The sequence below is a fragment of the Tupaia chinensis genome, unplaced genomic scaffold, assembly GCF_000334495.1.
Source record: "Tupaia chinensis unplaced genomic scaffold, TupChi_1.0 Scaffold000710_1, whole genome shotgun sequence".
Lineage (NCBI taxonomy): Eukaryota > Metazoa > Chordata > Mammalia > Scandentia > Tupaiidae > Tupaia > Tupaia belangeri.
Window position 1 is genome coordinate 1,161,539 of NW_006160234.1, and position 14,928 is coordinate 1,176,466.

Genomic DNA, 14,928 nt, shown 5'->3' on the forward strand with positions numbered 1-14,928 from the left:
CTCTTTTCTCAGTAACACACTGCCTTTTACAAACTCAGATCCTTGACGCCTGGGCTACCTGCTGCTGAATTTATCCCCCAAGAAGAGTAAACACATGCTAATGTTTTTATCCAGTCCTTTCCCAGCCACAGAACAGTACGAGACTTTATGCATCACTGGAGGAGTCCTACAGAAACCACCCTGTAAAGGGAAATCATCAGCATTGATTAAGATATAAAATTGGTTTTGCTTTAGAAATATCTGGCACTCTCAATGAGAGGGTTGCTTTCCCCTAAAGGAAAACGAATTCATAAATTTAAAAGTTTTTAATATTTAGGTGTCTTTCCTATTAAAATACTTAAAAGCCAGTACAGAGGTTTTTAGAGGTGTTTTTGAAACCCCAAGATGTTTCCTGTTTGCTGGTTGCTGCATCAAGGAGGGAGTGGAGGCTTTGCAGTTGAACAGGAGAGTCTGTTAAAGAAGACAGGGTCTTGGCGGAGATTTATGCCAGCACTCATGGCAGTCTCAGCAACCTTTGAGATCCTGTCCTAAGTAACTGCCATCCTACCCTGACTTTGTCAGCTGTTTCCCAACTAGGGCAGGCACTGGACAATATTGAGATGAGGGCAGACTTTGGAACAAGCATCCACCCTTTGTGAGCCCTTTCCTTTTCTAAATATCCCATCTCTCATGCTTCCCCCCTGGATCAATGCACTGGACCCCTAGGGAGAGACTGATGAACTCCTTCCATCTCTGGTGTCAATTGATAAAACTCATTTCTGGTACATTTGCATTTTAACAGGTTTAGAAATGGGATAATTTAATGTATTTCTAGTTGTGGAATCTCTTGCATCCCCCCAAATAGTGTTAGATGTTCTTATCTCCTTCTGTGAGACAGTTGCTCTTACACCTAAGGATTCAGCCTTCTCAAGACAAGACTTCTCTTGAGAAAGAAGAAAATTATGATCCACAGACCAAAGAAAGGTCTTGTTGAGCCCAAACTCTGGAACATTCAGCTTCAGTTTCTTTGATTTCTTTGAAGATACAGAAGACTGGGTTTTCAATAGGTGTTTTGCTTTAAAATGGTAAAAATACACTTGAAATACCATCCTCCTAGATTGTCCAGAACTGTCATCTTCAGTGTTAACTCAGTGAGCATTTATTGCACTATGGGAAATGTACAGGGAATACAGAGGTAAATACGGTTTCACACATTCTGCTGTTCTGTAAGACTATGTGCCCTGATCTTTGCTCCAGACAAGGCAGCATATGTTTAACATTAATGTTCCCAGAATATTTCCCTTGCCCATATGCAAAGCTTCTGCAAAGGGTGCAGGGCATGTCTCACTCTGTGGATATATAATCACAAGCCCATCGGTTTCCACAGGGAGGTCACTCCGGGGGAGATGTACCAGTACCAAGTTCAAGCTGAAGCTGGAGGAGAACTGGGAGAAGCATCACCCCCTCTGAGCCACATCCATGGAGCGCCTTACTGTGGGGATGGGAAGGTGTCAGGGTGAGTATGTGTATGGCAGGGTTCAAGCAAGGGCACCCTGATCTGCCCTGATCAGGAGATTCAGGCTCCCTTTCTTATTGTTCATCTAACCTAACTTGCTACTTACATAAAGCTTCTGGAGTAGGATACGCTATGATCTGTCTTAGATTCTGCATGCTAATAATATAGTTGATTTTTTAAATTTTCCAAACCAGGTGAAAAATATATCATATCTTGAAGTCTTAATGGAATAAATTCTGTAGTCTTTTTTGGGATTCTATACCATTGTTTAGCAGTCACAAAACTTTGTTTATCTTCGCAGTCTTCTCAGATCCTTAAGCTATAGTGTAAGCTTATTCCTTTTCATAGAAGTATGAACACTAAGTGTCCCCAAATCTCATTAATATACAGAAGGAGTTGAGGTCACTTTAGTACCCCAACCTTGCTGGTTTGCTGCCTTTTCCTGCCTAACTCAGCCTGCTGCCTCCCCTCCCCCATCTCAAACCTAAGTTCTCCTGGATGCCTTCCTGTGCATTGAACAAGTCTATTCCTGTTGGGATTTTCCCTGTTCCAGCTGTTCCATTTCAAGTCTACGATACACTGTTCAGGTGTTTGGGGTCTGGGTTGCCACTGCTATGCTGGCAGAACCCTCCTTGATAAAAACACTGCTCTATGTCACAGTTTCTCCCATGGCAGCACTCCAGCTCTGATGGTAGCCACCCTGAGGCCCCTCTACCTGAGGGGTGTGGGTCGGGAAGGGGCTAAAGGGCCCTCTTCCTAAGCTACTGTTGCACACCCTCTCCTGTGCCTTGACGCAGCTTCACTCGTGGTAACACTGCTTTACTATTGGATCTCAAATGGTTCTTTACCAAAATGTTCTTTTTAAGTTCTTTTAAATTTCTGTCGGTGTTCATTCTCTGTGTAGAGTAATTAGCACTGCCATCCAATGGGAAGATAGCTCTAAATTCCAGACCTGGGTCAGCTAGGAGTACCCGCGACACATAAAAAAAGAAAGAACCATACAAATAATTTAATCCATGTGGGTATCACTTATCAATCAAATGATCAAAGCAAATATTAATACAATGAAGGACTCTGGAATTGTTAGCAATATTTTTTTAAAAGTTGATCATCTAAACCTGTGCTCTGTAATAGGGGAGCCTACAGACTATGTGCCTCTTCAACTTTTGGAATGTGACAAATGTAACTAATAAAACCTAAATATTTAGTTTAATTTAATTTTCAGTAATCTACATTTAGTTTAAAAGCTGAAACTCAATTCAGTTATTAGAAAGCCCATTTGGAACAACTTGGGGAGGTGAATCTGCTTTTTTAACTATGAATTTCATGAAATCTAAGTAAAGATTAAGCTTTATAATTGAGAGGTGTTATAAGCAAAAATATACACACTAGGTGGTGGAACAGTGGTAAATCAACTGGACCCACATTGTAAAGATCCTGAGTTTGCACCCTGGTTCTTCCCTAAGCAGTCTAGGCTGACAGATTGTCTTTATAGTGTGAAGGGGTGCCTGTCTCTCTGTCTCTGCTTCTCTCATAGAAGAAGCAAATTAATAAATTCTGAAAGTACTCGTTAGATTTCAAAGGCTTAGAATGCAAAAAAGTTACATGCCTCATTAATAAATTTATACTGAATACATATTAAAATGATTTGTTTGGGATATGTTGGGTTGGATGAAATATATGAAAACTAATTTCACCTGTTTATTTTTACTTTTTTTTAAACTAGAAGAATTGATGATTCTATTTTCACATTTTGCAATACAAATGAAAACTGTGCTTTTGTCCCACTTTTCTCCTCCAAAACTGCTCTTATGTTTATTTATTTATTTTAATACAAAAAGGAGAAAGTCTTCATTGTCATGGTGTTAGAAAACACCCTGAGTCACAGCTCCATGATCTCCTGGTGAAGTAGAACAAGTTAATATAAAACTGACATAAAGAGGCCTCCCTCCATTCTTATCTGTCTGGCAGAGTCATTCCTGACCAAGTCATTCCTGGCCAAGTGGGCACCATCATGGGATGGGAGGGGGGTCCCATCACTGGGGCCCAGGCATTGTGGGCATGTGGCCTCCCATGGGTGGCCTCATTCCAGGAGCACATCCTACTGGCTTCATCCCAGGAGGAGGAGGGCACATCATTGGAATCATGGGAGGCCTACCCCATATGGGGTGCTGCCATCATGCCAGGGCGAGGAGGACCCAAGAGACTGGGGGGGGGGAGGATCATCACCCTTGCAGGAAGAGGAGTAGAGAATGGAGTAGGAGGTTTCTTCTCTTGTTGAAATGTAGCTATTGTTTTATTAATCAGACTCTGAGCCTGCTCTTCTATCCATTTCTGATGGTAATCTTTTTTTTTTTTTTTTTTTTTTAAGAGAGGTATTTGCTATAGGCATGTGTGTTCACTGGAGAGGCAAACAGACAAAGAGAGACACAGTCATGCCACAATCCCTTCTCCTTCATTCTCTCAGGATCTTGGGTATGCAACCCCCAGTGTGAGTTTTAAGCCCTCAGGTCTGGGACTCAAACCCCAGTTGACTACATGGGAGCCCAGAGACATAACCATTATACCACCTGCTGGTCCCTGATAATAGTCTTTGACATTCTCTTTGTGTTTTTTACCACTACAGGGTGTCTTTCTCACAGATGGAGAATCATGGGTGAGGTCGAGCAGTCACAATAAAACTTAGGCATGTTACTCTGCAGGCCAGGCTGTAGGCCAATCTCTTTGGTGCTGCCAGGAAATGACGCACCCAGAGAATCACTGGCTCCCCCTCTTTTTTTTTTTTTTTTTTTTTTTTAAGAGAGAGATTTTTTTTGCTGTATGACATGTGCCCTTGTCAGAGAGACAGAAAATAAGAAATCACTCCCTAGGGGATGGCCATGCTGCAATCTCTTCTCCTTCATTCTCCTCTCTGGATCTTGGGTACATGTACACATGTGCCAGGCATGAGTTTTAAACTGCCAGTCAGAGACTTGAACCACAATCAACTACGTGAGAGTCCAGCAATGTAACCATTACGCTATCTGCTAGTTCCAGCTCCACCTCTTTTTACCTTTTTAATAACTACTAGAAAATTAAAATGGATATATATATATAGACTTCATTAGATTTCTGTTGGGTAGTACTGCACAAGGTTATACTCAATACACTTATATTCATTGTTTAAATTACCTTCAAAATGAAAATATAAAATTACTGGGTACCAAAATTACATCCTGGACTCCATGTAGAGAACCACCAATATAGACCATTGTTTCTCCACAGAAGAGCAAAGTGAAGTGTAAAGTATCTGGAGACTGAGTGGATAGCAAACATCTGATCAGGTCCTCAGTGCAACCTCTTTTCATTGACTCACGTCACTTATGTAGAAAAAAATGTGAAGTTTTCTTAATTTGTTCAATTATTGTTGTTTTTCTTATCTCTCATACTTTTTTTTTATACTTTGGCTTACTATTTCAAATATGATTATATTTAATTTAATTTAATTTAATTATATTTAATTTAATTAATTATTTTAAGGCTGGGTCTCACTGTATTGTGATATTCCTGCCTCAATTTCCTGAGTCACTGGGATAACAGGTGCAGTCTTTAAAGTGGACCAGGAAATGAACTCGGGCCTCTCATGTGATCCCAGCTTGTAATGCACAGCATCTTAGCAGCATACACCACCACAGCTAAGGCACTTTAAATTCACTTAAAAACATTCTTGTATCTTATTCTTTAATCTTTAATCCACCCCTCTGAAGTATACTGTGAATAATGGTAGTAAGAGCTCTTAGTGATGTCCAGGTCTGAAAATACTTTAGCATGCTAAAGCCCTTTATTTACTGACTTAAAATGTAAAATCCATTTTGAACATGGTGGTAAAAATAAGTCAAGGAGAAAAAAATAGTGCTCCTCCTCTATTTTGCTATAGTCAAATCTTGGTTCTTTCACTGGAGCTCCAACTCAAGTTTATCTAATTATTTTCCCTATGAAATGCTTCATGTCCCCCTCACTCATTGTAAGATGACTCCCCCACCTCAATCCAAATTTAGTCACCTATTGTATATGCATTTGAAGTTCAAAACAAAAACATTTTTCTTCTTAGCAGCTTTCTTACCTGCAATATATGTTAACTGCCACCAGGTGGTAGTAGGAGGGTAAGGACAAGGACCCAAATCCTAGCGATGCCCTGACTTGAGGTCTGCAAGGAGGCTCTCTGGGCATATAAACAAGAGATTCAGTTCAGCAGAATCCCAATATTCACCACAACTAAAACTAGATAAAACAAAACAATAAAATTCTGAAGAAGTGTCAGATAAAACGAGTAGAAAATAACACTCCACAATGAGTGAGCATTTCCTTCTTGCCAAATTAGCTATTTCTAAACTCCATTTATTATAGACCTTTCCTTTCTTTCTTTTCTTTTTGTTTAAAGAGAGATTTTTGCTATAGGACACATGTGCTCACTGGAGAGAGAGAGAGAGAGACAGAGAAACAGAAAGCAAGAAATTACCCCCCAAGTTTCATGGCCATACCTTTGAGTTTTAAGCTGCTGGGTCCAGGATTTGAACCACAGTAGACTACATGAGAGTCCAGTTGCATAATCATTATGCCATCTGCTGGCCCCAGACTTTTCTAAGTTTAAGATCATCTAGTAGAAACATGGTCAGGACTCATGCATCATCTAGACATTTCAAGTCCTAACGTGGTTAGTTGACTTCTAGAAATTCCCACAACCTACTAAACATTCTAATCAACAATCATTGCTTAAATCATATCTATTTTAAATGTCTGTACATTTGTTTGTTTTTTCTATAAATATATTCTCTTAATTTCTACCTTTCTCCATTGTGTACTTGAAAAAAAGAAGTTTCTTTCTTCCATGAGCAAAAGAGAGAAAAAGAAGAAAAGAGAGAGAGAGAAACAAAGAGATAGGCATCCCCACCAGGGTCTTGACACCATGATCCACCCCAGCCTCAGCTCCCAGACATGGACACAGGGTGTCCAGTGCACTATAAACCTGGACGCAGTATGTCCAGTGTATTAAGGGATATCTACAACATGAACCTGGAACTTTCCCTGTGGTTCAGCCTTAAAGACTGTCAGTCTTTACTACTGCACCACCATCCAGCCTTCTCCAACTTGTACTTTTTAATATTGAATGAGGAATTTATTCTTTGTAAGAGGTTTTTTCCTTAGGGCACGTATGCTCACCAGAGAGACAGACAGTGAGAAGAAATATGAGAAATCACCCCTGAGGGGGGAATGGCCAGGCTGCAATCCCTTGTCCTCCATTCTCCTCCTGGGATCTTTGGCATGCATGCACATGTGTCTAGCATGATTTTGAAGCCACTGTGTCTGAGACTTGAACCATAGTTGGCCATGTGTGAGTCCAGTCATGTAATCACTATGCCATCTGCTAGCCCTTAGAATGAGGAATTCTAAGAAATTTAAATAATGATAGTTAAATAAGAAAAATCATTTTATGTGTATGTGTGTGTATTTTTACCGTCTAGGAGCCTGGGAGAAGAGTGTGATGATGGAGATCTTTTGAGTGGAGATGGCTGCTCAAGCGCATGTAAACTAGAGAAACGCTTCAACTGTGTAGGTGAGTTTGGGTGTTCCTGCCTGGAATTATGTCTCATTTTTGGAGGTTTCTCAGTATTTTATCTTTGTGAGTTCTTTATATCCTGTTACATTTAGTGCTTAGAGATAATAGTAATAGCACATGTGTCAATATATGCCAGACACTAATTGTTCTTCATATATTTTCTCATTTAATCCTTACAGTAACTCTGAAAAAAAAAATGAGACTCAGAGAGCTTAACTAACTTGATTTTGCTTATACAGAAAGAAGTAGTAAAGTCAGGATTTGAACTAAGGAAGTATGGCTTTAGAATCTACACATTAAATCATAAGGTTATACCGCTTCCTAGCTTAATGTTACCAAGGATTTCTCTTGAGTGCTCATGTATAATGCCAAAATATCAGATAAACAGTATGATCATACAGATTCTGCTTACAAATCAGTGTAAAAATATTCAAAACCAAAAGGAGTACAAGATATTTCCTGAGGGCTATATTTAGTAGAAAAGATCATGATGGATAACAGGGGCCATAACATTACTTAATCCTGGAAAATCACTGATAATAAATTGTAACTAGATACTTCGATTGTATACCCTTTCACTCAGAGAAATTGTCTATAACACTTCTCTTAATTCTTAACAGCATCATCATTGACTTTCTTTTTTCGATAGATATATTTTATTTTTTTACATTCAACCACTGTATATCATTATAGCATAAAAAATGAATCTTCCCAGCATGAATATAATGTGTATTATTAGTCCAGTCAAAGATATTACCATATGGATTATCATCAGAAAAATTTTCATTTTTGAGTGTCTTAAATGTTTTGCTTCTTTCTTTTCCCTCTTTATTCCCTTCCTTTCATCCTCCCCCATTTTTCACCCTCCTCCTATACTGTCTCTAGTATCCACAGTTGTTCCCCATGCTTTTATACCTTCCAGTCTTGGAGTTTCAGTATATATTGACTGGGAACATACAGTCCCTCTGTTCATAGTCTGGCAAGCTTCACTTAGCAGTAACTCTTCCATATTCATCCACTTTCTATTAAATGCCAGAGTCTTGATTTTTATGACCAAGTAGTATTCCATAGTGTTTATGTGCCACACCTTTTCAATGACTTCATCTGTTCTTGGACATTTGGATTAATTCCATATCTTAGCAAATGTGAATAATGCCACAATAAATATGGCTGTACAAGTGTTTTTCTGACTGAATATATTTCTATCCTTTGGGTAGATATCCAGGAGTGGAAGTGCTGGATCATATGTTTGTTCTTCTTTAAGGTCTTTGAGTAACCTCCATATTGTTCTCTACAGTGGTTGTACTAATTTACATTCCCACCAGCAGTGTAGGAGAGTTCCTTTTTCCCAGAGTCTGACCAGCAATTATCATTTTTTTTTTAAATCTGAGTCATTCTCACAGAATTAGGTGGTATCTCATTGTGGTTTTGATTGCATCTCCCTTGTGATAAGGGATGTTGAACTTTTTTTAAAATATGCTTTTTGGCTATTCATATGTCTTCCTTGAGAGTTGTCTGTTTAGCTCATTTGAATGCAGTGACATTCTGAGATTAAATATATAAACTTTATGAAAATCTGCATATCATAGACACAGCTGGATTTCACACATCCAACTGCACAGCACGGTTCAAGTCTCAGACCCGACAGATTATAAAAATCATGTTGTGTGTCTATGCCTAAAAACTTGAGAGGAGAAGAGATTTGTGGCATGGCTGTCCTCCCTGAGGGTGCTTTTTTACTTTCTTTGTTTTTTGTTTTTGGCGAGGTTTCTCCTATAGGTTACGTGCACTCTCCAGAAAGACAGAGACAGAAAGTGAGAAAGCACCCGCAGGGGGTTGGCCATGCCGCAATCCCCTCTCCTCCATTCTCCTCTCGGGATCTTGGGCACACACGCACACACACCCAGTGTGAGTTTAAGCCACTGGGTCTGAGACTCGAACCGCAGTCAACTACATGGGAATTCAGTGATGTAGCCATTATGCCATCTGCTGGTTCCACTGTGCAGAAGCTTTTTAATCCCACTTGTCAATTTTTGGAACTACTGCCTCTGCTTTGAGTGGTCTTATTTAAGAAGTCTTTGCCTACTCCAATGTTTCCAACAGTTTCTCCTGAGTTAACCACTAGTAGTTTTATAGTTTGAGAACTTGAGTTTAGATCTTTGGCCTATTTTGAGTTAAATTTTGTTAATGGTAAGAGATATGGGTCCATTTACCCTGTTTTTCCAGCACCATTTGCTAAAGAGATTTTCTTTACTCCACTGGATCGACTGGTGCTCTTTGTCAAAAATCTATTGGCTGTATGTTTTGGGGTTTATTTCTCAGGTCTCTATTCTGTTCATTGGTCTACATGCCTGTTTTATGCAAATACAATGCTGTTTTGATTATCACAGCTTTGAAATATGTTTTGGGGCCACGGAGTGATGCCTCCTTCCCCACTCTTCTTGTGCAGTATTGCTTTGGCAATATGGGGTGTTTTTATGATTCCACAGAAATTCTATGATTTTTAAAAAAAATCTGTGGAGAATATCTCTAGTAATTTGATTGGGATTGCATTAAATTTGTAGATTAATTGGATAAGATTTACATTTTAATTGTATTAATTATTTCAACCCAGAAATATGGAATTTCTTTTCACTTTACAGTGTCATTTTGAATTTCTTTTCAAAGCTTTTTTAGTTTTTCTTGTAGAGGTTTTTACTTCTTTGCTTAGGTTTATTCCTAGGTATCATATACTTTTTCTGGCAATTGTAAATGGGATTGTTTTCTTCAATTGTACCTGAATCTACTCATTGTTCACGTGTAGAAAAACTATTGATGTCTGTATATTGATGTTATATCCTGCCACTTAACTGTATTCATTGATCACTTCTAAGAGTTTTTCTTCTTGTGGATTCTTCTGGGTTTTATATATATATAATCATGTCATATGCAAATAGAGATATTTTCACTTATTCTTTATTAAATGTCTTTTATTTCATTTTCTTGTCTGATTGCATTGACTATAACTTCCTCTGCTTTTTTCTTTTGTATTTCTGTTATGTCTGTTGTAATATTGCCAGTTTCATTTCTGATTTGATGTATCTGATTCCTTTCTCCCTTTCTCTTAATTAGTCCAGCTAAGTGTGTGTCAATTTTGTTTACATTTTCAAAGAACCAACTTTTGATTTAATTTATTTTCTGTGTAGTTTGCATATCTTTTTCATTTATTTCTGTTCAACTATTTATTATTTCTTCTGTCCTGGCATTCTGTGGGGTTTTGTTGTTGTTTTTCCAGTTCCCTGAAGTATATTACTAGGTTGTCTATTTGCCACATTTCCATCCTTTTCTTATGCACACTAATTGCTAGGAACTTCCCTCTTAGGACTGCTTTCACTGTGTCCCATAGGTTATGGGAGCTCATGTACTCATTATCATTGGTTTCAATGAATCTTTTGATTTTTGACTTAATTTCTTCAGTGGTTGTGAAGTCATTCAGGAATAGGTTGTTTAGTTTCCATATATTTCTGTATATCTGAGGGTTTTTCCTGCAGTTAATTTCAAATTTAATTCCATCTGGTTGGAGAAGATGCTGAATATAGTTTCTATACCTTTGAATTTGTGGCTTCTTTGGTGCCTTATCACATGATCAATCTTCAAAAACATTTCATGCCAGGACAAGAAAAATGAATATTTTGTGGTTAGTGAATGGAAAGTTGTCTGTCAAGTCCATTTGATTTATGATGTTATTTAGATCCTGTATCTTTTTGCTTTTTTTTTTTTTTTTTGTCTAAACAATCTGTCCAAAGGACAGGTGGGTTTTTGAGATCTCCAATGATTAGCGTGTTGAAGCGTATCTCTCCCTTTAGATCTAGCAGTATTTTTGCATGTATTTGGAAGCTCCCAAGTAAATAGATATTTATAAGGGTTATATCTTCTTGTTAAATTAGCCCATTTAGTACTATATAATGTCCTTTTTCTTTTCTTACAGTTTTTGTCTTAAAGCCTATTTCATCTGATATCAAATTGTGACTCCAACTTTTTTTTTTAAAAGATTTCCATTTGCATGGAATATCTTTTTCCAGCCCTCCACTTTTAGTCTATATATGTCTTTACCCATGAGATGTGTTTCTTGTAGACAACAAATAGTTTCTGTTTTTATATCCATTCAACCAGTCTGTCTTTTGATTGGAGAATTTAACACATTAACATTCAACATTATTATTGATACTTGTGGATTTGTCTCTGCATTTTGTTAGCCATTTTCTTGGTTGGTTTTGTTCTCTTATTTCTGTTTGACTCTCTTTTGTTTTCCTGAAACAGTATTTCCTTCATTATTTCTTGAAGAGCTGGTCTAGTGTTGATAAATCATTTCAGATTTTGTTTATCCGAGACTGTTTATGTCCTTTCTTCCCATTTGAAGGATAATCTTTCTAGGTATAGTATTCTTGGTTGAAATTGTTTTTGTTTTAGTCTGTCAAATATATATTCCCATTTTTTCTGTGCTTGCATTGTTTATGTTGAGAGGTCCAATGTTAACCTAATGGGATAACCTTTGTAAGTAACTTGATGATTCTCTCTTGCCATTTTTAGAATCTTCTCTTTGTCTGTGATTTTGACTAATTTGGCTATGACATATCATGGAGAGGATCTTCTTATATTGATTCTATTGGGATCCTTTGTATTTCTTGGGTCTAGAGGTTTGAATGTTTCTCTAAATTTGGAAAGTTTTCTATAAGTATTTCATGAAATAAATTTTCAATGCCTTTATTATATTCTTCACCTTCTGGGATTATTCAGATGTTTGGATGTTTAATGGCATCTAGTATTTCCTGTATGTTATCTTCATTTTTCTAGGCTATTTTTTCATTCATTTTGCTGATTTTGTCTAAGTCAGATATTTTGTCTTTTAGATCACAGATTCAATCTTCTACATGATCTAATCTGCTATTAATACTTTCCAAGGAGATTTTGATTTCCTGTGCTACAGCCTTCATCTCTAAGAGTTCCGTTTGATTATTTTTTTATGGTGTCTATTTCTTCCTTCAAATCATGGAAGGACTTTCTCATATTCTGAAGTTTGTTGTCTCTGTTTTCTGGCATCTTATTTAGCTTTGTCGCTATGAATATTCTGAATTGTTTTTCTGACATTTCCATGATTTCTATAGTGCTATCTATGGATGATAAGGAGTTGTTCTGTTTCCTTAAGGGAGAGATATTTCCTGGTGTTCTCATATTTCTTCTACCTCTGTGCTTGCTATTTTTTTTCCATCTGATGGACTTATGCATGTTCTCCCAATTTCTTGGAGTTGTTTCTATAATATTGGGGAGAAGAAGAGCTCTTCTTAGATGTGTTCTTTTTAGAAGGCCTGGTCTTCCAACCAGAGAAGAGTGTATGTAACCAGTTTTAGGAGCTGGTTTCTTTCCTAGTTTCTTAGGACCAGGTGCACCTAGCTGAGGTAGGAAGATTCAACTAAAGGAGGAAGTAGTACACCAGGTGGTTCAGCAAACTGAAATCTGAGTACACCTAGGAAGAACAAGAAGCAGCAGTAAGGATTCTAAGACATGATTCCACTGCGCCCATTCTCTCCTTTGCTGGCACTGGTTCCTTCTTCATAGGGACTTATGGTAGAAAAGCACAAGGATGGGAGAGGTCTACAACACACCTGGGCCTTGCTACAAGATGCAGTAGCAAGAATAAGGCATCATCGTCCTGTGTCCACTCTCTCCCTTGCTTTGCCGATTCTGTAGGGGCTTATGGTGAAAAGGTACTGATTGGGAGAGGTCCACAACATACCACTCTTATTTTCCCTGAAACTTATCTATGTCTCTGTCTCCTCGTGATTAATACTTTCTGGACCTCAAGCGTAATCTAATAACAATCCATCTTTTTGCCTCTTTTGCTTCTTTTTTATTATCTTACAGTTCTGTAGGTCAGCATCCTTGTGGAGTCAGCTAGGTTCAATGCTCAGGGTCTGACAATACTGAAGTTGATGTTCTGTCTGTCTAGGATGGGCTCCTATATGAAGGCTCTTGAAAAAAATTCTATTCCTGGGATCGGCAGTTGGTGTAATGGCTATGTCACTGGACTCCCATGTAGTCGACCACTATTCGAATTCCAGGCCTGGTGGCTTAAATTCACACCAGGCGAGTGTGCATGCGTACCCAAGATCCCAAGAGGAGAATGGAAGAGAAGGAATTGTAGTGTGGCCATCCTCCCTGGGGGGTGATTTCTCACTTTCTATCTCTCTGTCTTTCTGGCAAGTGCACGCATGCTATAGCAAAATAAATGAATGAATAAATAAATAAATAAATAAAAATAAATAAAAAAATTTTATTCCCAAGGTTCTTTATATTTTTGACAGAATATAGTTCCATGTGTCCATAAATCCAAGGTCCCCTCGCTGTTTGTCAGGTGAGACCTACTCTCTGCTCCTCAGGGATCACTAAGTTTCCCTTCTGCTACCAAATCAATGGGTTTCTTAGATGCAGATTATTTTCTATTTCCCCCCATCTGCATAGTTTGCAATGATTCTGTGGAAAATCACATATAAATGCTATTTTGCTCTATTTTATTATTTCATTTTACTTTTAATTTGCTATAGAGCACATGCACTCACCTGAGTGAGAAAGAGAGATAGAAAGTGAGAAAAGACCTTCCTGGGGGAATGACCATGCTACAATCCCTTCTTTTCCATTCCCCAGTTGGGATTTTGGGTATGCATACACACATGTCAAACATGTTTTTCAAGCAGCTGAGTCTGGGACATGAACCACGAGGTCAGTAGGATCCAGTCACCTTAACTGCCATGCCACTGGTTGACTTCAATGCTATTTTAAGTAGCAGTCCATTTCAAAATATTTTACTGTCTCTAAATGTTAATATAAAATGGGATGTGATTATGAGAATTTATCAAGGTGTCAAGTACTGTACAGAATGCATAAATGCCCCTCTTCTCTAGAGACAGAGCTGAATCATAGAATCTTAGTGATCTTTCATTTACCTATTCATCTAACAGATTCCCATTGTGTACCACGTGGTTTCATGTCTTCAGTGCCCATGGAGTACAAGTCTGACAGAAGAGACCCTGATCCCTTCATGCCCATAGTCTAGCAGTAATATTAGAGCCCAGATTCACTTTCTTACAAAAATCTCTTCTCCCAAACTTTGAGAGATGGGCTTCTGGCTTCTTCTCACATAGTTCTAGCAATGAATACACCTTGAAACATATTCTGTTTTAAACCAGCCTTATCTATTATAAAATTCTTCCTGTTCCTGGTTTGGAAATTGAGGATCTGAACATTTTTGTGACTCATTTAAGAGCATCCAACAAGGTCTTCCAGGCCAGAGCCAGTCCTGGAACTCCATCCCCAATGCTTAAGCAAGTGCATTTTCCTTCCTATGAAACTACAGAGAATACATTTTTTCCTGTTTTATTTGACTGCAATTCAGATATTTGAAATGCCTCCCCATTATTCCCCTTTCCAATACAAATATCTTCTCATGTGATTAGGTTTCCAGACCCTTTCCTACTTACCCCAACCTGGCATGCTTCCTGTGGTCAATGCCCAGAAAGGAATCCAATACTCCAGATGTGGTCTGGCTGTGCAAAAAAAACCTGAGCCAATACCTCCCTCTTCTGTACACAAGTATTTGTTAATGCCACCTCTGCATCATATCTTTTTGGCCACAGAGTGGTCTCATATTGACTATAAATATATGTTCTCCAAACACCATCTCTCGTACACCTCAAGTGCCATGTAACTTAAGAGCAAGCCTCTTGTCTCTATCACATTTGATCCCATAGAGTGTGGCTTATATTTCCTTAGCCTCAACTCTAGTAAGGCCATATTTAAATTA

General features: G+C 38.2%; 1 protein-coding gene across 2 annotated transcripts in view; it reads left to right on the forward strand.

Annotated features, from left to right (window-relative positions):
- The window catches only part of PAPPA2 (pappalysin 2), a 327,575-nt gene that overhangs the window by 144,039 nt on the left and 168,608 nt on the right, over nucleotides 1–14,928 (forward strand). For both annotated transcript variants that reach the window (XM_006160881.2, XM_027776745.1), the window contains 2 exons: nucleotides 1,367–1,495; nucleotides 6,997–7,088. In XM_006160881.2, the coding sequence (XP_006160943.1) occupies nucleotides 1,367–1,495; nucleotides 6,997–7,088 (221 nt within the window). The remainder of the gene's footprint in view (nucleotides 1–1,366; nucleotides 1,496–6,996; nucleotides 7,089–14,928) is intronic.